At 40.1% G+C, this 24,625-nt stretch overlaps 1 protein-coding gene across 1 annotated transcript; it reads left to right on the forward strand.

The window, feature by feature from the left end:
* The first annotated feature begins 212 nt into the window (after positions 1–212).
* LOC135636229 (putative invertase inhibitor) lies at positions 213–752 on the forward strand. The gene has a single exon (XM_065147867.1). The coding sequence runs from the start codon at positions 213–215 to the stop codon at positions 750–752; it is 540 nt and encodes a 179-aa protein (XP_065003939.1).
* The last annotated feature ends 23,873 nt before the right edge of the window (positions 753–24,625 follow it).

Below are 24,625 nucleotides of genomic sequence, written 5' to 3' on the forward strand. Positions count from 1 at the left end.
ATGAACACTAATAAGGAATAATCGATACTAAATATTTAAAATTGTTTCTTTCTATAAAAAAAAATTCCATAGTTGAATTCTTTATTTCTTGCCTAATAATGGCTCTAGAATTCGGTAATATTTATCCGCCTCAATAAGTATATATATTGATATCAACTTCGTCTCCTTGCGAGCACGCATAACCTAACCAAGCTATCGATAGTAGCAGATCGATGAGGCCGTCCACCATCTGTATTCTCCTGGCGGTGGCAGTCCTCCTCCTCCACCACCACCTCCTCCCCGGGGTGGAGGCATCGGTTGAGAAGGCGTGCAGGGACGCGGCGAATAGCAGCCCCAATATCAACTATGACTTCTGCGTGGCGGAGCTCCTCCCGTACCCGGGGAGCGGGTCGGCGGACCAGAAGTCGCTGACGGTGATCGCGGCTACCTTGGCGAAGGACAAAACCACCAGCGCCAGCGCTAAGGTCAAGAGTTTGCTAGCCAGAACGAGTGATCCAAAGACGAAGCAGGGCTTGGAGTCTTGCGGGAGCGTCTACGAGGACCTGTTCTCCGACCTCAACACGTCCATCCCGGCCATCAAGGAGGGTCGCCTGGTCGACGCCAAGACCTATCTTAGCGCCGCTGTGGACGCGCCCGACACCTGCGAGGACGGTTTCAAGGAGCTGAAGGTCCCCTCGCCCTTGACCAAGGAGGACTCCGACTTGACGCAGATGTGCACTATTGCTTTAGCCTTCACCAATATGCTGGGGTGACTTTGTTGCCCTTACGCCTTTCCGTTAGTTATAGCTTTGATGTGAAGCTCCTCTTCCAAAAAATTTTTTTTTTTTCGAGTGGTATAATTATTAGTAATATTGTAAGAAGAGGATTCTTTTTAATTACATGCAATCAAATAAAATAAAACCATGTTGATTTTAGAGTAAAATAGTTCAACTGATGAATTGATTAGTTTCTCATACGTGAATTAAATCTGATTAGTCTCTTTTTCTATCTAAAACTATTTCAAACCCAATAAAAATATATGATAATGCTTATGTGGGTCATAGAGATTTTGAAGACCCATTGCTATCCTTAGTTTTAATAGTTTTAGGGTAATGTTTCAAAATAAACTAGGGTTCGAGGAGTTTGTTCATGTCTTGCTTACGATAAAATCTATGTTAGTACCGGTAGATGATGATGTCATTAGTTGATTATCTCAATATCACAATTGAAGTGATCAAATGAATCAAGATGTTGCTTAATTGATGGCCACACCTACATTCTTCGCCCTTGCGCCACTGAATCATTTCAAGAATAGACCAAAAAAATGAAACTTCGAGATCGATTCAAGAATAGCAAATTGTTCAGCACAAAGAAATAAAAAATCTGAAGATCGATACCGGAAAGAAGACACACAGTGAGGGAAGATGGAGGTAAAGGCTTGACTTGTCATATCCTTTTTGTTTCATAAGATTATAATATATGAGTGCATCAAGAGTAAGTAAATAAACATCACTTAATTAATTATAATTTATTTTATTATAATTAATATAAATAAATTATAAATATTTATTATAATTTATTTATTAATTAAAATATAAGTAAAAAATAATACTCGAGAAATATAGTGATGTCAACTCAAAAATAAAATTCAACTAGCTCTAACCCATTAGTAGATGAAAGTCACTTTTTATTGGAATCCAATTTAGTGCTAATAAGAGCCTATTTTGAAAATAAAAAATAAAACCAAAAAATTTCAACGATGTTGAATAGGAACATATATATAAGTCAATTGTAAGACAAATACATATCCAAAAGTTAATCATCCTACTAGTGTATATCAAATACTCGAAGGAACACTCCTATAACAATAGATAGAGAAATTTTATCCTTCGGAAATAATTTATATTCTCCTAAGTGCGGATGTAGACAAACCTATATCATACTATAAATAGCGAATGGAGTGATGTCCCTCACCCATTAATTTTTATTAATTAATATCTTGCATGCATGATGCTATTTGTAATACTTAATTTTAATAAGATTTAAATAATAGGTTATTAAAAATATTATTTTATTTCTTATGTAATTTCATCTTTTTAATCAATTACTATTTATTATATTTTAATCTAGCTTAAATTATACTAATCTATGATGGTTCCAAATTGATTAAATGAGGATTAAAGATTAATTCAATTAGGTTCTAGTTAAATCGAGTTCAATTTTATTGATTGAGTTAAGTTTAAGTCAATTGACTACTAATTGATATTATTTGAGAATAATGATATTCGAAAGACAAATTAAGATGTTTCATTGTATTATTTCATCCCGATATATATATTATCAGTATGAGATGATTTTGTTTTTCTATCAAGGGTAGGTAGGTCGATTCTCTTTGGGGATTAATGGGCTATTAGATGTAATGACTAGATTCCTCATGCACTCTTGGGAAAAACAAGTCATCACTTTGACGAGCGAGGGAAATTACACCATGTGTTGTTGGGAGTGTGATATAGGTTTGTCTCTATCTATTGTCGGGAGAATATAAACTCATCTTATAGGATAAAGTCTCTTTATCTGTTGTTGGAGTGCTTCTTCAGTTATTTGATATACGCTAGTGAAATGATTGACTTTGAATATATATTTATTTTACAATCAAATTATAAAGGTTCCTACCTAGTATTGCTAAAATTTTTTTTTTTATTTTTTTATTTTTCAAACAATCTCCTAGTAGCACTAGACTAGATTCCAATTGAGAGTTTGGAATCATTTGTTTTTAAGGGCAAGCTAGATCTAATATTTGTTAAATATTGGATCCATCAAGTGGACAAAATATTTGAAGTTATTGAATGTAGAGAAAATCAGAAGGTGTCCTTCGCTTCTTTCATTTTGAAAGAAAAGACAAATACTTATTGGACCTAAAAAAAGAGGATGTTGGATGCAAGAGACAATGTAGTGACTTCAGAGCAATTTAAAAATGAATTATATGAATAGTTTTTTTCCCTGATTCAATCTACTTCTAGAAACAATAGGAGTTCTTTAGCATCCACTAGGGAAGTGGGATTGTGATGGAGTATGATCATTATTTTACTAAGTTGGTTCAGTTCTCTCTATATATTGTCTTTAATGAACATCAAAGAGCTCATCACTTTGAGAGAAGAATTTGTCTACTAATTAAAAACTTCATTATTACATTAATTTTACTAACATATGCTAAAGTATTTAATCAAGTTCTGATGGTAAAAAAATTAGATAATGAATTGCAATAGGTAAAGGACTAAAAGTAGCTTTTTAGTATTGCACCAACTGCACATGGAGGTTATATTATTGACCTTCAAAGAAGGGCAAGAGTAGACAATCTAGACATCAGCAACTAGGAGTTTCAAGTAATTAAGTTGTCATGAGATGTAAGACTAATTATGTTTTTACTATTAGGATAGTAATGACACAATGAGGAGAGGGGGTGGGGGGTGAAATAATAATATAGCAATTTTATACGATTTTAAGTTTAGATCAATAAATCCATATCAAAAATGTGTTTAATCAAAAGTGTGAGTAAAGGTAGCGAGTGAAGTAAATCAGTAAGCAATAACAAAACAAAGGCAAGAAAAGAGATGCAAACCGATTTATAGTGGTTCGGTTTTCCTGACCTTTGTCCACCCATGATTCTTCGCCCCTTAAAGCCACCGACTTTCACTATTGATCTTCTTTCTAATGGGTGAAGATCAACTACCCTTGTAATAGCTTTTCTCCTTTTAATAGGCTTAGGAGAAAACCTTTACACTCTCTCTTTTACAAGGTCTTTCACCTCCGACAACTTGAAATCACCTCTAAACTCAAGAAGGAAGAGACTCAAATACATCTAAAAAAGATAGTTTATAACACTTTTGTACCCAAGAATTTATTCTCCATCAAGCAAGCATAAGTGGAGTATTTATAGTCCCCAAAAGGCTTCAAGAATGAAGCCAAAAATTTAAATCCCTGAATTTTCAAGGTACTAGCAGTACTACCGTCAGCATTGGGCAGTACTACCACTATAATGGGACCACAAATAAAGGCTTTGGTGGTACTTATTGAATCTCATATTTTGATGATGAAACTACTTGATATATGTTTATGATTTAATCTGCGTTTTGAGTGACGCAGGATGCTTCGATCAGGATGAGATAATTAAGCCAGAAAAATCACGTTGTGCCGGAGGAACATGTCAAAAGATTGGACGACGGGCCGGTGGATCGGTCGACGTATCGATAGAAGGCTTCGGGCCGTGGACTCGGGCATCGGGCCAAGAAGAGCGGGTCTTGTGCCAAGGATATCGGAGTTACGGAGTCAACTAGCCGATTGGGCAATAGGCTGCGGGAGAGGATGATGCGCCGAAGAATCGGACGAAGCGTCGAGGGACCAATGACATGCCGGACAACTTAGTTAATTGCTTAGGATTAATTATCTCAATCGAAGTTTTGTTTTAAGTGTGCAGGATTAACTACGATGGAAGAAAGACATGCAGTAGGAGTTACGCCAGAATCAAGGCAATGATCGCGTTGGGAGTTTGAGAGTTCGACGGAAGTTCGGACAGTCGTCGGAGGTTCTACCGGAACAAATCCGAGAAGACCATGAGCTTGCCAAAGAAGCTCATTGGAACTCGCCAAGTGGATCATCGCAAGTCCAGGAGTTTGCCAGAAGTCCGCAGGAGCATCACCGAGGGTTCATCAGATGATCGACGAAAGTTCGCCGGAAGCTCGCTGGAAGAAGCGATTGACGCACTGGAGCAAGTTGCAGAAAATGTCTTAGGAAATATCGTAGTTAGCACAATGATAAAATTGGAAATGGGAGGTGATCCCATTAACTTAATCTTGGGGCAATTGGGCCCCTAAAAAACCCAAATTGGGCCGAATGGATCAACCCATTCGGACCCTGATTTCTGCCAAGCTGTTGAACCACCCCAGCTAGGCGGTGGCACCGCTTAGGCTTAGTCTCCGAGCGAGACTGGGTGGTGCAATGTTTGAACCCTTGGAGATTCTAAACTTGGGGTTGATCTCTTTAGGGGATCGGCCTCCTTGGAACTCTATAGGGGTTCCTCCCTCCAAGTTGCTGCTCAAAGGCTGCAGAAAAGATTCATCTATTGCTTTTCAAAAGAGAAGGAATACATGGCTATTTATAGGGTTTCTAAACCCTAACTCCTAATAGGACTCCTACTTAAGACTCTTACTTCTAACCAACTCCTAATAGGACTCCTAGTCAAGACTCCTATTCCCTTACAACTCCTAATTCTTCTCTAAGAAAACACCTCCTAACAGAATGTCCCTCTCAATTAGGACTCTCCTAGCTAGAGTCCTAACAGTTTTACATGGATGTCCCTCTCAATTAGGACTCTCCTAGCTAGAGTCCTAACAGTTTTACATGAATGTCCCTCTCAATTAGGACTCTCCAAGCTAGAGTCCTAACAGACCCGCCCTCTTCAAATCAGCCTTGTCCTCGAGGCTGATGATTCTTGAATTCTGGGAATTTGATCTTCAAGTCGTCATAGTTCTCCCAAGTGGCATCTTCTATTGGTAGGTTTGCCCACTGTATTAGCACTTCATTAGTGGGTCGTCGTCGTCGAGTCACGATCTGTCGATCAATAATGGCACTTGGCTAGGTCTAGAGTTCTCTTTGGGTAGTCCTATTTGGTGGGTAGCTTTGGGCTGTCTCCAAGCACCTATTTAAAACTTCCGTCTGGCTGTTGGTTTGTGAGTGATATGTCGTACTCCTTTTCAATTTAGTACCCTGCATATGGAATAACTTTGTCCAAAATCTGCTCTTGAAGATGCAAGTAGAATTTGTCACAAGCATAATGTGTCCCTTATAGCATAATTCTTTTGAGTCCCGATTGTAATGAGCCACGGAGTTTGGTGCTTCCTCTAATTTTTTTTGTATCTTACTGGTCTCCGAATCTTCCTGCCATTCCATCTTAATATCCTTAGGGAAGTCGCTGGTTGGAAGTAAAACGATCGAAAATTCAGCTTGCTCAAGTAGCTGCGAAAGCGCATCTGCAACAATATTCTCTTTCCACCTTTTGTAAGTTATTTCATAATCAAATCCAAGAAGTTTTGTTACCCATTTTTGCTGCTCAGGGGATGATATCTTTCGCTGCAAAGTGTACTTAAGGCTTTTTTGGTCGGTTTTAATTTGAAATCGTCGACCAATCAAGTAGGGTCTCCACCGCGTTGCTGCGCGCACAATGGCGAGCATCTCCTTATCATATGTTGACTTATTTTGATAGGAGGGAGATAATGCCTTGCTAGTGTATGCAAGTGTTCGACCATCTTGCATGAGAATGACTCTAATTCTGACTCCAGATGTGTCGGCCTCAATAATGAAGGGTCGGTTGAAATCTGGTAGTGTTAGCACCGGCGTTGTCGTCATGGCTGCCTTAAGTTTGTCGAAGGCCGTGGAGGCTCTGTCCAACCATTGGAGGACATCTTTTTTCAGTAAGGAAGTAAGTGGTGCACTGATCTTTCCATAGTTTTTCACGAACTTGCGGTAGTAGCCTGTTAAACCCAGAAAGCCATGTAGCAATTTTATGTTTCTAGAGGTCAGCCAGTTTTGCATTGCTCCAATTTTGAAGGGGTCCACTGCCACACCTTCCTCTGATATGATATGCCCAAGATATTCCACCTTTTGTTGAAGAAAGCAAAAATTCGTGGTTGTTGTGTGTTCAAAAGGTGGTTTTCCATATGTCTTCTTCGCATGCTCGTATTTGATGATACCCGGATCAAAGGTCCAGCTTTGTAAAGATTTGTGCTCCCTTTCATCTAGCAATTCATCTACTATTGGAATAAAGTATTTGTCCTTGATGATTATGCCATTGAGAGCTCGGTAATCAACACATATTCGCCTTGTTCCATCCTTCTTGCGTACAAGTAGCACCGGCGAAGAGTAGAGGTTGCAACTTGGCCGAATAACTCCTGTTTCGAGCATCTCTTTTATAATCCTTTCTATTTCATCCTTCTGGAGATGTGGATACTGATATGGCTGAGCATTTGCTGAAGATTTGCCTGGAAGAATCATTATACAATGATTATGCCGACGGGTAAGAGGTAGGTTGCGCGGTTCGTCAAATATATTTGAAAATTCAGCAAGCAAAGGAAGTAGATTTGGATCTTCAAATTCTGTTGGCTCTCTCTTAGTTTGCTACTCAAGTTGTACCAAAAAGCCGCTGCATGCTTTATGCAAAACATTCTCCATTTGTTGTGTGCAAATCGTTGTTATGTCGCCCCCACGTTTCCCGTGCAATGTCACTTATTTCTCCTTACTGTAAAATTTCATAATTAGTTTCATAAAATTTCAAGAAATATCACCTAATGTCGTCAACCATTTAATTCTGAGCATGGCCTCATGATTATTAAGAGGGAGAAGGAAGAAATATGCAATTATCTCTTGGTCCTGCAGCAATAGTTTCTCCTGCAAGCGCCTATGATCACAATTCAAAATCCGTCCGTCGGTGACCTTAATATCAAACCTACAGTGATTCTCGATAGGTAATGATATCCGCACAGCAAGCTTACTATTTAGGAAGTTAGTAGTACTGCCCGTGTCGATGAGAACAGTGATTGGTTGTTGTTTGAGAAGGCCTCCAATTTTCATCGTTTGCGGGTTTGAGTAGCTAGCTAGTGTATGTACCGTAACTTCGGTCGGTTGTGGCTCTTCTTCTACATCTTCTTCTTCATTTTCAAGGCTCTCTTTTAGATGTTCAATGACCTCTTCTTCTATCAGTTCAATCATAAGAAGTCCCCCTTTACTACAGCGATGCTCACGGCTCCACGGCTCGTCACAATGCCAACATAACCCCTTCGCATATCGCTCCCGAAGCTCTTCTCTTGTTAACCTCTTTAGTGTAGGGACTTGGTCGATAGTAGGGGGGGCTAAGGGCTTCAATATTACTGGTTGAGGAGAGACCTTAGTCCTCCGAGCTTCATGGTTCAATTGCTCCTCTTGATGTCGTGCGAAAGAGATGGCTGCCATAAGCGTATACAGTTGTCGCGCTTTAACTTCTCCTCGGATCTCCGGCTTCAAGCCCTCAATGAAGGTCCTCAATAGCTGTTTTTGAGACCAATCATGAGTTTGATTAGATAACCTTTCAAACCTGGTTTGGTACTCCTGAATGGTGGAGGTTTGTTGGATCTTTGCTAGTTGTTCGTCAATATTCTCGTAATCGGTTGGTCTGAAGCGAATCAGCAGTCCTTCTTTGAATTGTCGCCATGAAAGGACTCCATAAGTATGTTCAAACCAGTCAAACCACTGTATAGCATCCCCTTCAAGATGTATAGCTGCAATTTTCACCATAGATACATCAGCAGTTTTGTGGTACCGAAAATATCGCTCCGCGCGCGAGATCCAACCAATCGGGTCTCCTTCTTCCCATCTAGGGAAGTCCACTCTCATGCATGGATAGTTGGGGTTGGTCATAGAAGTCATATCTTTGGGAGTCATATCTTTAGGGTTGGTGTGATTGGGCAAAGCTCTCTCCTTGATGTGATTTCTTCGGGCTTAGTGGTCGGCCCAATCTGAGTTCGGTAAAGAGCATCCGAATCTTATCCTCCATTCGCGCCTCCAAGGCTTCGAATTTAGCATTGATTACCTCCTTAGATGCCATAATATATGCCTCCAAATCTATGATGTTAAGATCTCTCTTTTGTTGTTAGGTTAAAGGCATGTATAGGTTGAGAGAAGTGATGGTCAAAAGGGTTGGTGGATTGGTGGATGTAGGCTACGATTTAGGCTTGTTTTGTGGCAGCTTTGGGTGCCGTTTGAGGGTGTGGTTTAGTAGAGTTTTAGGGCTGTGGTTGAAAGTTTTGGATCTGTGGTAGATGGTAGCAAAGGTTTGACAGAAATCCGTGGAAGTTGCAGCAAGTATGTGCTGTCTTGTAAGAGTAGAATTGTCGTCGAAGAAACAACGGTTTCTCGACGTAATTTTCACCAAAAACTTAAGAGAATTGAGGAGGGAATTGATAGAAAAATCACAGTTTATATGACAGCAAGGATATCTAATTTAATCAAGAAAATTTCGGCAGTATAACAGCAAGGAAATTGGTGCAAGTTGCAATTGCAGAATTATCGTCGAAAAATTTCAGCGGGATACGATGAAAATTTGCAGCAACATAAAATCGTTTTTAGAGATGAATTTCTTAATAGATCAATTTTAGATGGAAGCCAAGATGATCTATGAAGTGTATAAGAAATTTCATTCAAAAAAGATTACAAATAGATGGGTTAAGGCAACGATATGCAGCTGAAATTTTCTGCAGCATAGATTTTCAAGTGCAGCAGATTGGACATAAAAGATCAGTAGTTTATATTGAGAATTTTTCGATGAAACCAAAGGAAAATCTACTGTTAAGAAGTGTCAAAGATGTCATAAAAATTTCGTAGAAATTTGGATTGAAAAAGCATAGTAGCAAGATCAAACAGATGGTGCTATGCGGCTTGAATTCTGCAATTCAAGTGCAGCAGATTGGACATAAAAGATCAGTAGTTTATATTGAGAATTTTTTGATGAAACCAAAGGGAAATCCACTGTTAAGAAGTGTCAAAGATGTCATAAAAATTTCGTAGAAATTTGGATAGAAAAAGCATAGTAGCAAGATCAAATAGATGGTGCTATGCGGTTGGAATTCTGCAATGTATCTTTCGTCGTAGAGATGAAAACTTTGTGACGAAAAGTTTATGCAGCAATATAGGAACGATTTTTTTTTTTTTGGATTTTCGAATAAGGATAACTAAATTGCAGCAGCAGTAAGGTAGGAAACCAGAACCTGTTGCAATTCACGGGGAGATCAAAGGATGATCCGTGGTGGTGGAGATGATGACGGAATTCGGTGACGATCTTTTAAGCAATTGTGGGAATTGCTTTGGATGGTTGTGGAGGGTTGATGGATGGCTATGAAAGGGCAGCGAGACACCAAGAACGCTGCTCTGATACTAGGTGTTAGAACCCTTGCAGATTCTAAACTTGGGGTTGATCTCTTTAGGGGATCGGCCTCCTTGGAACTCTATAGGGGTTCCTCCCTCCAAGTTGCTGCTCAAAGGCTGCAGAAAAGATTCATCTATTGCTTTTCAAAAAAGAAGGAATACATGGCTATTTATAGGGCTTCTAAACCCTAACTCCTAATAGGACTCCTACTTAAGACTCTTACTTCTAACCAACTCCTAATAGGACTCCTAGTCAAGACTCCTATTCCCTTACAACTCCTAATTCTTCTCTAAGAAAACACCTCCTAACAGAATGTCCCTCTCTATTAGGACTCTCCTAGCTAGAGTCCTAACAGTTTTACATAGATGTCCCTCTCAATTAGGACTCTCCTAGCTAGAGTCCTAACAGTTTTACATGAATGTCCCTCTCAATTAGGACTCTCCAAGCTAGAGTCCAAACATGCAACCGCCCCTGATAGGAGGTGGCACCGCTTGGGCTCGGTCTCCGAGCTTTGGCTGAGCGGTGCAACTGCCTCAGTCAGGCAGTGGCACTGCCTGAGCTCGGTCTTCGAGCCCTGATAGGAGGTGTCACCGCCTAGAGGCTCAGTCTTCGAGCTATGCCAAGCGGTGCAACCGACTCAGTCAGGCAGTGCAACCGCCAGATCCCGAAATTCCGAGAATTGACAGTTTTGAGCTCCAAATTCAAACTGGGTTAGGGCCTATAAATACCCCACCCTTTCAGCACTGAAAGGGCACCCAAAAACCACCGAAATTCTGATTTTACTTTGTGATTTTTAGAGCTCAAAAGTGTTGTATGAGTTGAAAGTTCTTCTTCCTCTTTTCTTCCAAGTTCTAATCTGTTAAGAGAGGAAAGGAAATTCTGTAAGGGTTGTCTCCTAAGCCCGTCAAAAGGAGTGAAACTGTAAAAGGGTGGTTGGCCTTCGCCTATTGAAGGAAGGCCTCTAGTTGACGTCGGTGACCTCGTCGGTGGAGGAAGCCAAAAGTGGAGTAGGTCAAGATTGACCGAACCACTCTAAATCTCGGTTTATATTTATTTTGAGCATCTTATCTTTACTGCAAACCTCCTCAAAAGCTTACTGCCTTCTGCGCATATTCGATCGTGTTTCAAGCTCTGCATTTTCTGAATCGGCGTTTAGACGTAAATCAGTTTTATCATACGAACATCATATTTCAGTTTGCGCTTACATTTTAACTTTCATCATAACTACAAACTGCCTGTATAGATTTCCTTTAACTACATCTCGCTTGATTACAAGTTAAATAGATTTACGAATCGACTTTTCTACCGAAATCGTTTTTATCGTACGAACACTTTTTTAATCGTCGAAAGTTTTCCGCTGCACTAGTTCACCCCCCCCCCCCTCTTAGTGCTCTTGATCCTAACAATTGGTATCAGAGCCCAGTATTTCTCATTTCAGATTTACACCCGAGAGAAATGGCTCTTCATGGCTTTCAAGAGGGCTTATCGGTTGTTCGTCCACCGTTGTTTAACGGATTGGACTACACTTATTGGAAAACTCGAATGAGAGTTTTCTTGATTTCTATGTATTTGGATTTATGGAATATCGTTGAAAACGGTTTTCAACTTCCCTCCAAACCGATGAACGAATGGTCGGATTTGGAGAAAAAGTATTTTTCTTTAAACGCAAAGGCTATGAATGCCTTATTTTGCACTTTAGACAAAAATGAGTTCAATCGGATTTCTAGGTGCGAAACGGCTTTTGACATTTTGTCACGGACAAACTTTGAAACAGGGTGTTTGATGTAATGCTTATGTATGTCCGTGTCTTTTGGCATGTTCATGCCTTGTACAGCATGTAGAGGGGCGGCCGAAGGCTTAATAGTCCCATTTTAGTTGGGTTGGTGGCCTCTTTAGGCTTGTAAATAAAGGTTGTGTCATGTGGACACGTGCGAGAGATTTTCGGTCTGTAATGGATCATTTTACCCTTTGTTGTGCCACTGTTCAGAGATTGTAAAGTCTGTTTGTAATTTGCATTGTCTATGAAGTGTTTTTCGGAGATGTTTGCTTGTGGATCCCGATTGAGGCGTTCTCTCTAACCCGTCCTCTCTTTTGGTGGTCCTAAGGGACTATGGGAGGCTTCGGGGAGGCTGACCTTTGCGGACGGACACGCAAGGGTGCCGCACGACTTAGGCAAAACTAGCTAAGTCCGTGACAGATGGTATCAGAGCGGGACAAGCACTCATAGAAACACTTAACATGCAAACGTGGGGGACCTAGCGGGGCTGCGTTGAGGGCAGTCAGCACACGCGCGACCGTTTGGTGGGAAAACGGGCATGGAGATGTAGGGAAAAGGAGTCGCTCAAAGGAGCAGGCATCCGAGATTGGCATTCAGAGGAATGGCCAACCCTTCGCGCAAGAGGCACCACGAGAACAGGCAAGCTTGGAAGAATGCGGAGTGCACAAAGGTTCAGATGGCTGAGTTTGAGCTACGGCTCAACGTTGACAACTATACTTGATGGTGCTCTAGGTAAGCGAGGCGCTTGGCAAGAATGAGACCATGCAAGGTGGAATGAGTTGTTTAGCGATCGAAAGAGTTGTGCAAAGCTCACAGAGGTGAGGGGAATTGCTAACTCAAGGAATTCGGTACTCATACATGGGCTTGTATGCGGACGATGGAGAGTTTGCAGCCATCCCAAGGCAACCGAAACTCGGTGCCATGGAGCATTGAAACTTTCTCTTTGGCATGTGAAGGATACGTCCGTAGGAGGCTGAAGTGTGCAACGAGTTCAGCATGTTGCTAGGCCTTGAGGGGTGCAGCGGGGACTGTATTAACGGGGAGTCGCAATCTAGCAAGTGCGTTTGCAGGAGGCAGAACAATGCATAGTTTGTTTAGCAGATCGAAGTAGTCCAAGGGGATGGTGGTCTCCGAAACGAAGAGAGATGTTGCTCCAACGGGATAGTTATCCAGGAGAGATAAATCTCGGCTCTCCAGAGGGAGAATCATGTGGGATGGACCTCACATGTTGAGGAGGAGTACCTCAATAAACAACAACTCCACGAAGCTCGATGGACTGAGCAAGCGGCGAGGAGTCATCGCATGATCTCGCTTGAGAGAATGCATTGGTGGATGCATTGTGAGATCAAGTGGGGGAGCGACCCAAAGCAACTTAAATGAAGGCACACTTGGAGTCGATGTGGAGATCGGACTCAAGGGAGGGCTGACCCGTGGAATGGTGGGCACGAGGGCCACCATCGACTTAATGCAAAAACGAGGAGCGGAGCAACTTGGGTGTAACTTGGCGAAGTACTCAAGCCGCATGAAGAGAGCCAGCATAGAAGTTGGAACGTGGAGCAGAGGCACAGTGCTTTCCTTAGACAGAGGTCAAGGACATGAACTCTTGCAGAGGCAAGAGTAGGATCATGTTGTTCCATGGGTCCTTCATTCTGACGGAGCAGACTCATCTTGCGTGGTGCCAAAGACGAAGAGAGCTTCGGGGCACATGCACCTTATCTCGGAGAAGCATTTGATGGAGGAACTAAGGTGACTCAATTTGTAGAGGCGAAGTTGGGTACAAAAGGCCTTAGCACGGGGCAAGAGGACGCAGAGGCGGGTACTCTTGAAGAATATGCCACAGTGTTGCCATTCGAGTTGCTATAAAGGAAGCGGTGCGCAGCGGAGATTGTGCTGGTAGGGGCAGAGGCCCAGGATCCAGACAATGGTGCACAAATTATAGGGAAGTCAGTGGACTTCGGGAGCTACTAGGCGACGGACTGTCCTAGAGCAGTGCTTCATCTAGGTGTGACCCAAGAGTGGGTGGATGAAGGTCGATTGCCAAAGGAGCGAACAAAATCGAAGGTGGAGGAGACCCTGCAATGTATTGGCAGAGGCCACACATGGAGGGTTCACAATTCGAGTTTATTCCACAAGGATCAGAATGCAATGGAGATGTCACCAGGAGGCGACATGGTGCAGCGGATCGTGGTGGAACAATTCGTAGCAATGCGATACACACGACTTAGTCCCGAGAGGGACTTGATCATATGGAGGTATGATCGGGGGCTACTGGAAGCTCCACTTCGGTGAACAACACGACGGTAAGAAGGGCTATGGATTTAAGGAGTGAAGGCCATGGTACCGTAGAGGCGGGTCTTTCGGGCGTGCATCGAATTTTGCATCGGATGAAAACCTTGGTCATCAGCATATGGGGGGCTGGGTTCCACCAATGGAAAAGTTTGAATGCAAGTACCAGTGAGTTCTATGGGAGGAACTTGATTATGCAGAGGTATGATCGAAGCAGTTGGAGAGTTGGACTGCTCCAGAGCTCATATTCGCTCAAGGGAGCCCGGCAAGTCAGAGGACAAGGCCGAGTAAGCGGACGTTGCTACCAAGGAAGCTAAGGAGAACAGAATTGGTGCAAACCCTACAATGTGATGGCAGAGGCCATGCATGGGAGTTGCAGTCTGTCTCTCCATCGACCAAATAGACTGCTTGGAGAACACAGAGGTGTTAAAGCAGGGGGGTCGAAAGGGGCGAGGAAGCGACGACGAGTCCAGAGGGACTTAGCTACCCAAAATTAAGCATCAGTTAGAATGGAGGTGGACTCAGAGGAGTGCCACAGAGACATATCTACTGATCGTGAAGAAAAGGGATGCAGATGCGAGGCGACGGATAGTAGGGCCATGGGCATGGCAGCACCATGGTACCGCAGAGGCGGGACTTCCGTGAAAGTCATTGATCCCTTGCTCTCATGCAGGGAGAGCGCTTGGTCGTGAAAGGGGCCGAGGAGGTGGAGAATGCAGAGGCAATCTCCAAGTACCGAGACAAGGTTGAAGGGCAGAGGCCGAAGAACTTCGTAAGACCGGTGTCAATGTGCTTCTCATCAAGATAGCCGAAAGTGAAGGACTTCGGGTCATGCAAGAGTGCATAACCAAGGAACGAAGCAAGCAGTACGCTGTGCTGTACCTTTGCTACTCAGAGGAGTAGGCGGCAGGGTTGATGGAGAAGACGGTACAATCCCAGAGGCGACCAAACCTATGAGAGAACTACTCCAAGTTGGGGTGAAAACTTCCTGCATTCCAGAAGTTCGATGGCATTGAGAAGGTGAATCACAGTAGCTAACTCAACGCAAGGAGTGCAAACACTTCATGTGCAACTTCCTGCATTCCAGAAGTTCGATGGCATTGAGAAGGTGAATCACAGTAGCTAACTCAACGCAAGGAGTGCAAACACTTCATGTGCTTTAGAAGTGTGAGCAAAGAGCAGGCGAAGGCCAGTAACCAGCTCGATGCATGAAGTACAACCTCGAGGAGGCGGGTGAAGTCAAGTAACCTTTGCCTTCTCAACTCTTAAGAGAATAGGCGAAACCGAGTACCCCAATTCTCTTATCTATCCAGCAGAGGAGCTCTGCATATGTTCAAAGACCCTTCAAAGATAATGGAAGACAATAGTTGTTAAATCCTCACCAACGGTGATCAGTGCTACTGAGAGTAGATTGTCCGCTTCATTTCCCAACGAAATGCCAATCGAAAGCGGAAGTGATGCGAACCTACTTGGATATGACAACTAAGTGAAAAAAGAGTCAATGAGCAAATTTTGTGGAGGAAGGACCCAAAACTTCAGAAGTTTGCGAGATGATACTCGTTAAAGCTCCAACAAGCATCCACCCAGTTCAAGCAGCATGAGGAATTTGAGAGACTGGCGCAGTAAGGATGGTCTTTTCCTTCATCTGGGGGATCTGCAGGAATCAGTAATGATCAACACAACTCAGCCAACCCCACACCAGAGTCAGAGTCATTGGTGAGTTGCAGCAGCATGGCGGATCAAAGGTTCGACTACTCAAAAACAGCAGCGGAGAGCAGCTGGGAGCCAAGAGGCGCATTGTAGCTGGAGTAGAAGATTGAAAACTCAGCAAAGGCGAGGAGTTGCAGTGTTGACAAAGGCTTCAACGAGGACGTCGAAGGAATAAGTGGGGGAGAATGTCACGGACAAACTTTGAAACAGGGTGTTTGATGTAATGCTTATGTATGTCCGTGTCTTTTGGCATGTTCATGCCTTGTACAGCATGTAGAGGGCGGCCGAAGGCTTAATAGTCCCGTTTTAGTTGGGTTGGTGGCCTCTTTAGGCTTGTAAATAAAGGTTGTGTCATGTGGATATGTGCGAGAGATTTTCGGTCTGTAATGGATCATTTTACCCTTTGTTGTGCCACTGTTCAGAGCTTGTAAAGTCTGTTTGTAATTTGCATTGTCTATAAAGTGTTTTTCGGAGATGTTTGATTGTGGATCCCGATTGAGGTGTTCTCTCTAACCCGTTCTCTCTTTTGGTGGTCCTAAGGGACAATGGGAGGCTTCGGGGAGGCTGACCTTTGCGGACGGACACGCAAGGGTGCCGCACGACTTAGGCAAAACCAGCTAAGTCCGTGACAATTTGGCGAACACTTGAAATCACGCACGAGGGAACTAGTAGAGTCAAAGACTCGAAAGTTAACATTTTATTGCATGATTTTGAGCTTTTTTTAATGCAACCAAGCGAGACTATAGGCGACATGTACACCCGTTTCACGGATGTCGTCAATAGTTTAAGAGCTCTTGGAAAATGTTTTTCAGATTTTGAACTCGTAAACAAGATTTTACGTTCTCTTTCTAAGAAGTGGGATTCAAAAGTAACTACAATACAAGAAGCTAAAAACCTAAACAACTTACCACTTGAAGAACTAATTGGTTCGTTGATGATATATGAAATGGTGCACAATGCACATGATGAACATGATGAACAAAATCACCTTCCAAAGAACAGAAAGGATTTGGAACTCCGGACAAATGAATACCACTTGAGCGATGACTCAAGTGATGAGGACAATGATGAACTTGAACTTCGAACACTAAATCTTAATAAGTTTATTAAATAAAAATCTAAAATAAACAATAAACTTGAATGAAGGAAGAGGCCAAAGAAGAAGAACACAAAGTGGTATGAATCGAGCTCCTCCGAAGACGAGAAGAAAATCAAGAAAGGCGAGGTGGCAAACTACGCCTTAACCGCTTTCAATGATGAGGTAATCGAAATCCCCCTAATTTATTTTGAAATTACTTGATGCTTTCATGATGTATTTTCTTTTTTAGTTTAGAATTAATTTTCTTAAAAATTACATGTTTTAAATAAAAAATTATTATGATCATGCTAAGTAATTTCGAAAATGATATTATTGCATATTTTATGATAAACAAATAAAATGATCTTGATTGAAAATATGAAATCATGGTTAAGAAGTAATAATGTGTATTACGTTGATTTCCATTGTTATTTCTCGATTTTGATTAAAAAAATCATGTTTGATTTGAAGAAATGCATAATGATGAAATTAAATATTTTGATTAACAATTTTATGCATGAGATTTTAAGCTATACATGATGATAAGCATGTGTTATTTTCATGAGTGTATTTGAAAAACTATGGCAAAAATGTGCTCGAATGCATGAACTTGTTAAGATTATTTTTCGGACTTTCTTGATTCAATATTCAAATCACTTAATTGCCATGATGATTTTACACTATTACATGCCTTAATAACATGTTGGAAATTATGTGTTTTGGATACAAAAATTTTTTATGATCATGAGCATGTTTTATCTTCATGATTGAACTTGAAAATCTATAGCAAAACCTTGTCCGAATGCATGAAAGTGTTAAATTTCATTTTCGGATTTTCTTGATCATAATAATTCATTTTTGAGAATCTATTGATCTTGATGGTTTTATGATGAAATTCATTTTTCGATCCTAAATGTTGATGCATGTTTAACATAAATGAAAAAGCATGCTAGCATGAAATCAATCACTTAAAATGAAATACTTAAAAAGGGAGAAAATATATTATCAATGAAATCATGAATCTACTTATGTTACGAATTTTGTGAACCATAAAAATGATTTTTGGTGATTTGAATTTGAATGAGTTTTATCCAAAATAATGATCTTGGTTCCGTGATATTTACAAATTAAGATTTATTATGAATCAAGATTTTTTCATTAATCGTTCTCCTAAGATTTTCTTTTGATTAATTATAGAGTAGGTTTTTCAAAAAGAAATCATGTCTTTTGGTAGTCACATGTTCTAATATTTCATGATACGATTTTTATGCAATTCCTTGTATTCATGAAATGTTTATCTCATCACCTAATAATTCTTCTTGATATTCCTTATGTGATGATAAGAATACATGAAATATTCATTAATTTGTTTTGATGTATACAAATAAGAAGTTTCGATCATGGTAGAATTTAATTTGATAAATTTGGTACCATCATGTTGCAAAATAAATGATGATTAGGAATCATGCATTAATGATGATTGTATATTTTATGATTTGGCATGATGCATGCAATGATGAAATATTCATGAATTTGAAATGATGCATGCTATACTTATGACAATGATGTACATGATGTATTGCATATGATATGTATCATGAATGCTTTAAATGATGAATGTTTGGTATCATGATCAACATGTTGATAAATGCTTAAAAATTTTAATGTTTGAGTATCATGTATGATATACCCATTAATGATGATTGATTTATTTTTCGGTATCGTGCATGAAAAATAAGGTTTTTGAAATTGTGTATGTTTTAATTTGAATATATAATGATGTACAAATAAAATTGATACTTACCTTTGTCATAATCTGAAAATTGAAAAAAGGGTCTTCCCTTCTTTTTGACAATGACAAAGGGGGAGCAAGAATTTCTAGCGTGGACATCATGAAAAGAGGCAAACTAGCTAGCTTACACAATTCAAGATGAAAGCAAAAATTACACTCCTCTAAAGAGAAGATGCAAATGTAACACTTGTCAAATTGTTTGCTTGCCTCATGTAAAACATTATCTCTTGCTAGTTTGGCATTTTGCTAGCTTGCACTTTGCAAAGAAAGCAAAAATGACACTTCTTAAAAGAGAAGAAAGAGCTTGTTATCTTGAACATCACAAGCTTGCCAAACAAAAATTGCAAAAGTGCTATCTTGCCTATCTCAAGAAGCAAAACTTGCAACTTGCACATTGCAATAGGAAGCAAGAATCATAAGCTTACACAAGAAAGCTATCTTGCATTTGCATATCGTAAAAATTGCTAGCTTGTAGTATAAAGAGAAGCAAATAGTTGCTATCTCAAGAAAATTAAACATGCTAAACTTACACCTTGCAATGGAAGCAAAATTGCGAGCTCAAACATTGCAAAGGAAGCAAAAATTTACTAGCTTGCAACTTGCATATTTCAAGAAGCAAGAGTTGCCTTCTTGAACATCTCTAAATTGCTAGCTTGCAAGTTCTAAAATGTTGTAACATTGCTAGCTTGCATGTCCTAAAAGTGCTATCTTGTATGCTGTAAAACTTACATATCTAAAACTTGATATCTTGAATGTTCTAAGCATGATGTAACATTTGCTAAATTTTCTGGCTTCAAAACTGCATGATGATAAAACTTGATATTATGTTTTTCATGCAATTAGTTAAACTAATATTTCAAACACAAGAATAGTTGGACTTCTCCTTTTTGTTGATGATAAAGGGGGAGAAGTATGATGTTATGCATAAGTTTATGCATAAGTTTATGATGACGTGTTGCAAGTATTCATGATGAATATTGTAATAACTTGAATTCAGTTTGAATTCAAGGTTCTATTAATATGACATATTGATAGGGGGAGTTTGTTTAAACTCCGAGAGTTAAGTTTAACTCCGTCATCAAGTGGTTCTCATCATCAAAAAGGGGGAGATTGTTGAATCTCATATTTTGATGATGAAACTACTTGATATATGTTTATGATTTAATCTGTGTTTTGAGTGACGTAGGATGCTTCGATCAAGATGAGACAATTAAAGTAGGAAAATCATGTTGTGCCGGAGGAACATGTCAGAAGATTGGATGACGGGCCGGTGGATCGGTCAATGTATCGACAGAAGGCTTCGGGCCGTGGACTCAGGCATCGGGCCAAGAAGAGCGGGTATTGTGCCAAGGATATCGAAGTTGCGGAGTCAACTGGCCGATTGGGCAATAGGCTGCAGGAGAGGACGATGCGCCGAAGAATCAGACGAAGCGTCGAGGGACCAATGACATGCCGGACAACTTGGTTAATTGCTTAGGATTAATTGTCTCGATCGAAGTTTTATTTTCAGTGCACAGGATTAACTACGATGGAAGAAAGACATGCAGTAGGAGTTACGTCGGAATCAAGACAATGATCACGTTGGGAGTTTGAGAGTTCGACGGAAGTTCGGACAGTCGTCGGAGGTTCTGCGAGAACAAATCCGAGAAGTCCATGAGCTTGCCAAAGAAGCTCGTCGGAACTCGCCAAGTGGATCGTCGCAAGTCCAGGAGTTTGCCGGAAGTCCGCAGGAGCATCACCGAGGGTTCATCGGATGATCGACGGAAGTTCACCGAAAGCTCGTCGAAAGAAGCGATTGACGCACCAGAGCAAGTTGCAGTAAATGTCTTAGGAAATATCATAGTTAGCATAATGATTAAGTTGGAAATGGGAGGTGATCCCATTAACTTAATCTTGGGGCAATTGGGCCCCTGAAAAACTCAAAGTGGGCCGAATCGATCAACCCATTCGGACCCTGATTTCTGCTAGGCGGTTGAACCGCCCCAGCCAAGCGGTGGCACTACTTGGGCTCAGTCTCCGAGCGAGACTAGGCGGTGCAACTGCCCCTGATAGGAGGTGGCACCGCTTGGGCTCGATCTCCGAGCTCTAGCTGAGTGGTGCAACCGCCTCAGTCAGGCGGTGCAACCGCCAGATCCCGAAATTCCGGGAATTGACAGTTTTGAGCTCCAAATTCAAACTGGGTTGGGGCCTATAAATACCCCACCCTTTCAGCATTGAAAGGGCACCCAAAAACCACCGAAATTCTAATTTTACTTTGTGATTTTTAGAGCTCAAAAGTGTTGTATGAGTTGAAAGTTCTTCTTCCTCTTTTCTTCCAAGGTCTAATCTGTTAAGAGAGGAAAGGAAATTCTGTAAGGGTTGTCTCCTAAGCCCGTCAAAAGGAGTGAAACTGTAAAAGGGTGGTTGGCCTTCGCCTATTGAAGGAAGGCCTCTAGTTGACGTTGGTGACCTCGTCAGTGGAGGAAGCCAAAAGTGGAGTAGGTCAAGATTGACCGAACCACTCTAAATCTCGGTTTGCATTTACTTTGAGAATCTTATCTTTACTACAAACCTCCTCAAAAGCTTACTGCCTTCTGTGCATATACGATCGTGTTTCAAGCTATGCATTTTCCGAATCGGTGTTTAGATGTAAATCAGTTTTATCGTACAAACATCATATTTCAGTTTGCACTTACATTTTAACTTTCATCATAACTGCAAACTGCCTTCATAGATTTCCTTTAACTACATCTCGCTTGATTACAAGTTAAAGAGATTTACGAATCGACTTTTCTACCGAAATCATTTTTATCGTACGAACACTTTTTTAATCGTCAAAAGTTTTCCGCTGCACTAATTCACCCCCCCCCTCTTAGTGCTCTTGATCCTAACAGTACTACTATCGGCCTGGGTGGTACTACCGTTAAAACCACCAAAAAAGCACAAACAGTGCATTTCGACTGACTCAAGCGATATTACCGCTTGGTCCTAGCGGTACCACTGCCTAGCCTATCTTAGGTCATCAATTTAGCCTTCTAATAGGCCCAATTCAGCCTTGATTTAAGCCCAATAAGTTTTTTGACAAGTTGGCATGGTTTCAACCCAATACCAACTCAATTTGACCTAAAAAGATCTCAATCAAGACTTTTAAAATCCAACCACATATCCTGCATAATTATGAAGCTTTCAACACATTGTATGTTATTTTGGTATATCATTCGATCTTTTGGCACTTCATCCAAACCTTCAGCACATTATCCTTTCCTTCGGTATATCGTCTAATCTATCGACATGTTGACTTTTGCATGACATCCTATATTTTGATAAAATACCTAATTCTTCTAGCATAATGCCCGAACTTATAGCATGAAGTATAATCTTTAATAGGTCGACCAATCCTTTAGCTCGATGCCCAATTTTTGATACGATACTTTTCCCGGCACATTTGATTCTCTTGCTTCGACAATTTGCCTTTTGATAGCTCGAGTCTGTGAACGAAGTATTTTCTACGTTACTTATCTTAAAAGCATATTAGTTCATAAACTAATCAATTGATTTCATCATTAAAATCTGATATTCAATAATCTCCTTTTTTATGACGATAATCAATTGATGATAGAGTTTTAACCAAACTTCACCTATCTATATGTCATTTTAAAAGATTATGAGAAAATTGAATTCAAATGATCATATGTTATTTTAAATGTATATACTTGTTAGTCATAGGTACCTTACAAGCCAATCACGAAAGTGATGATACATTTGACATGATACGCAATCTTTTAGTTTATTATTTATTTGATATTTTTTCTCACTTTATATTGCTCGTTGCATATATTGTGATGTTCATGGATCTATGCAATGAAAATCGAATCGTGATGAGATCACGATAATGAGATTGCTTCACCTTTAAACATAGACCCTAAATAATCTCGGTCATAGGTTATTCAAGAGGGATATTAAGATAATTGGATAAACTTATGTACTGTATACTCATTCATTTGATGAAGGCAGCTGATCTCATAGTTCTTCATATGGGGACACTAGGGATATAGTTTATGTGCTTATTGGAGAACGAGTTCATTGATCGATCCACTCACGGAATGTTGGATAGTTGATGATACCTCATTATCAAACAATGATTCTGTTGTCTAATGGTGTATTTGGTCCTTAGACTTGAGACACCAAGGATATCCTATATGAGTGCTCCACTTTTTGATACCAGACTTATAGGTAAGAAAATTTCATATCTAGCACAACCGATTATCGGGAGTAACAATCAACTTTACGAGGGCTATTGAGTGTCGATAAAGGATCATCCGCTCTTAGTGTCATAAGAGGAATATCTTATATGTTCTTGCTCAAGAAAATCCTTGGATAGGGTCATCGGATTAAGAGAGAAAGAGAACTTTGAGAGAATCCGATTAGAGCGAGATTCAAGAAGATTTCATATAGGCATGACAGCACCATGCCTGGTATATGATCTCTAGGATATTAGATGGATAAGGGACTATAGATACATGATAACTAAGGACAAATAGGTCAAGTGGATTAGATTCACCTGTATCATCTAGGGATTGTGACGTAATGACATAGTATGTCGGTAGTCGTTGAATCGAGTGAATTAATATGAAGATAATAAGTCACTTACTCAAAAAAAGTTATGACAAGTATAACTCACGGCTAGCTCGATATTAGGCCTCGAGGGTCACATACAAATGGTAGGTGTTACGATAAGTAGAGGTTCAAATATGAGATATCCGTTGGAGCCCCTATCTTATTGGATATCAAATAAACCCTTGAATTATTAGATCTTGTGAATAAAATCCAATAAAGGATTATTAATCCAAGAAGGTTGGGTAGTTGGATTGAGATTCAATACCTAATATGGTAGGATTCATTAGGCTAGACTCCTTTTTTGCTACCACCTCCTATACTCCTCTCTCCCTCTCCTCAACCAATAGTCTCAGTTTAGGGCATGTGGACAACAAGAAGGGTCGACCCCTTCAAAATCGCATGGTACATATATAAAGGAGGATTGTGCAGCGATTTGAAGACCATTTTCATAGCTACTGTCGTGTGGATCACCACTAAAGAGGAGTACATTTGACCTTCTTCATCCTCTCATATAGATCTATAGGATTTCAAGGATATATGATCTCTACAGGTAACATATCTTACATATATGTATAGTTTTTCGGTTTTATGATTTTTGCGCACCAATATTCTTACGATAATGAAACCTTTTCTACGTAAAATCTATGATTTTATTTTTTGTTCTTCCACTACACATGTGATACTGCCCTAGATTTCCTAACAGTAGTATCAGAGCCAGGTACTCATTGGAGAATAAGTTAATTGATTGGCCGAGATTATTTAGGGTTTGCATTTAAAGGCGAATCAGTCTTATTATCGTATTCTCATTACGATCTGATTCCTATTGAATAGATCCATGGACATCACAATATATTAATACAACAAGCAATATAAAATAATAAAATATTAAATAATATAATAAGTAAAAAGAGTGTGTGTCATGTCACACGTGCCATCACTCATGTGATTGGTTTTCAGTGCACCTATGACTAGCAATATATATATGCAATAAGTAATATAAAGTGATAAAATATCAAATAATATAATAAATAAAAAGAGTGCATATCATCTCACACGTGCTATCACTCACGTGATTGATTTGCAAGATACCTTTGACTAGCAAATGTCCCTCTCGAGTGGCCTATGATCGGGATTATTTATGCTCTATATTTAAATGTGACTCGGTCTCATTATTGTGATCTCATCATGATCATATTTCCATTGCACAGATCCATATACATCATAATACATACAATAGGTAATATAAAGTGAAAAAAATACTAAATAAATAATAAGAAAAAAGAGTATGTATCATGTCACATATGTCATCACTCACATGATTGACTTGCAAGGCACATATGATTAGCAATCTCTCACTTAACCTAAAGTCAATCACCTATGTGTTTGATCACCACCAGACCCTTATGATGCTTAAAGACAATATGAGATAGTAATTTTGTTAGTAGATTTGTGATATTA

The sequence above is a fragment of the Musa acuminata genome, chromosome BXJ1-3, assembly GCF_036884655.1.
Source record: "Musa acuminata AAA Group cultivar baxijiao chromosome BXJ1-3, Cavendish_Baxijiao_AAA, whole genome shotgun sequence".
Lineage (NCBI taxonomy): Eukaryota > Viridiplantae > Streptophyta > Magnoliopsida > Zingiberales > Musaceae > Musa > Musa acuminata.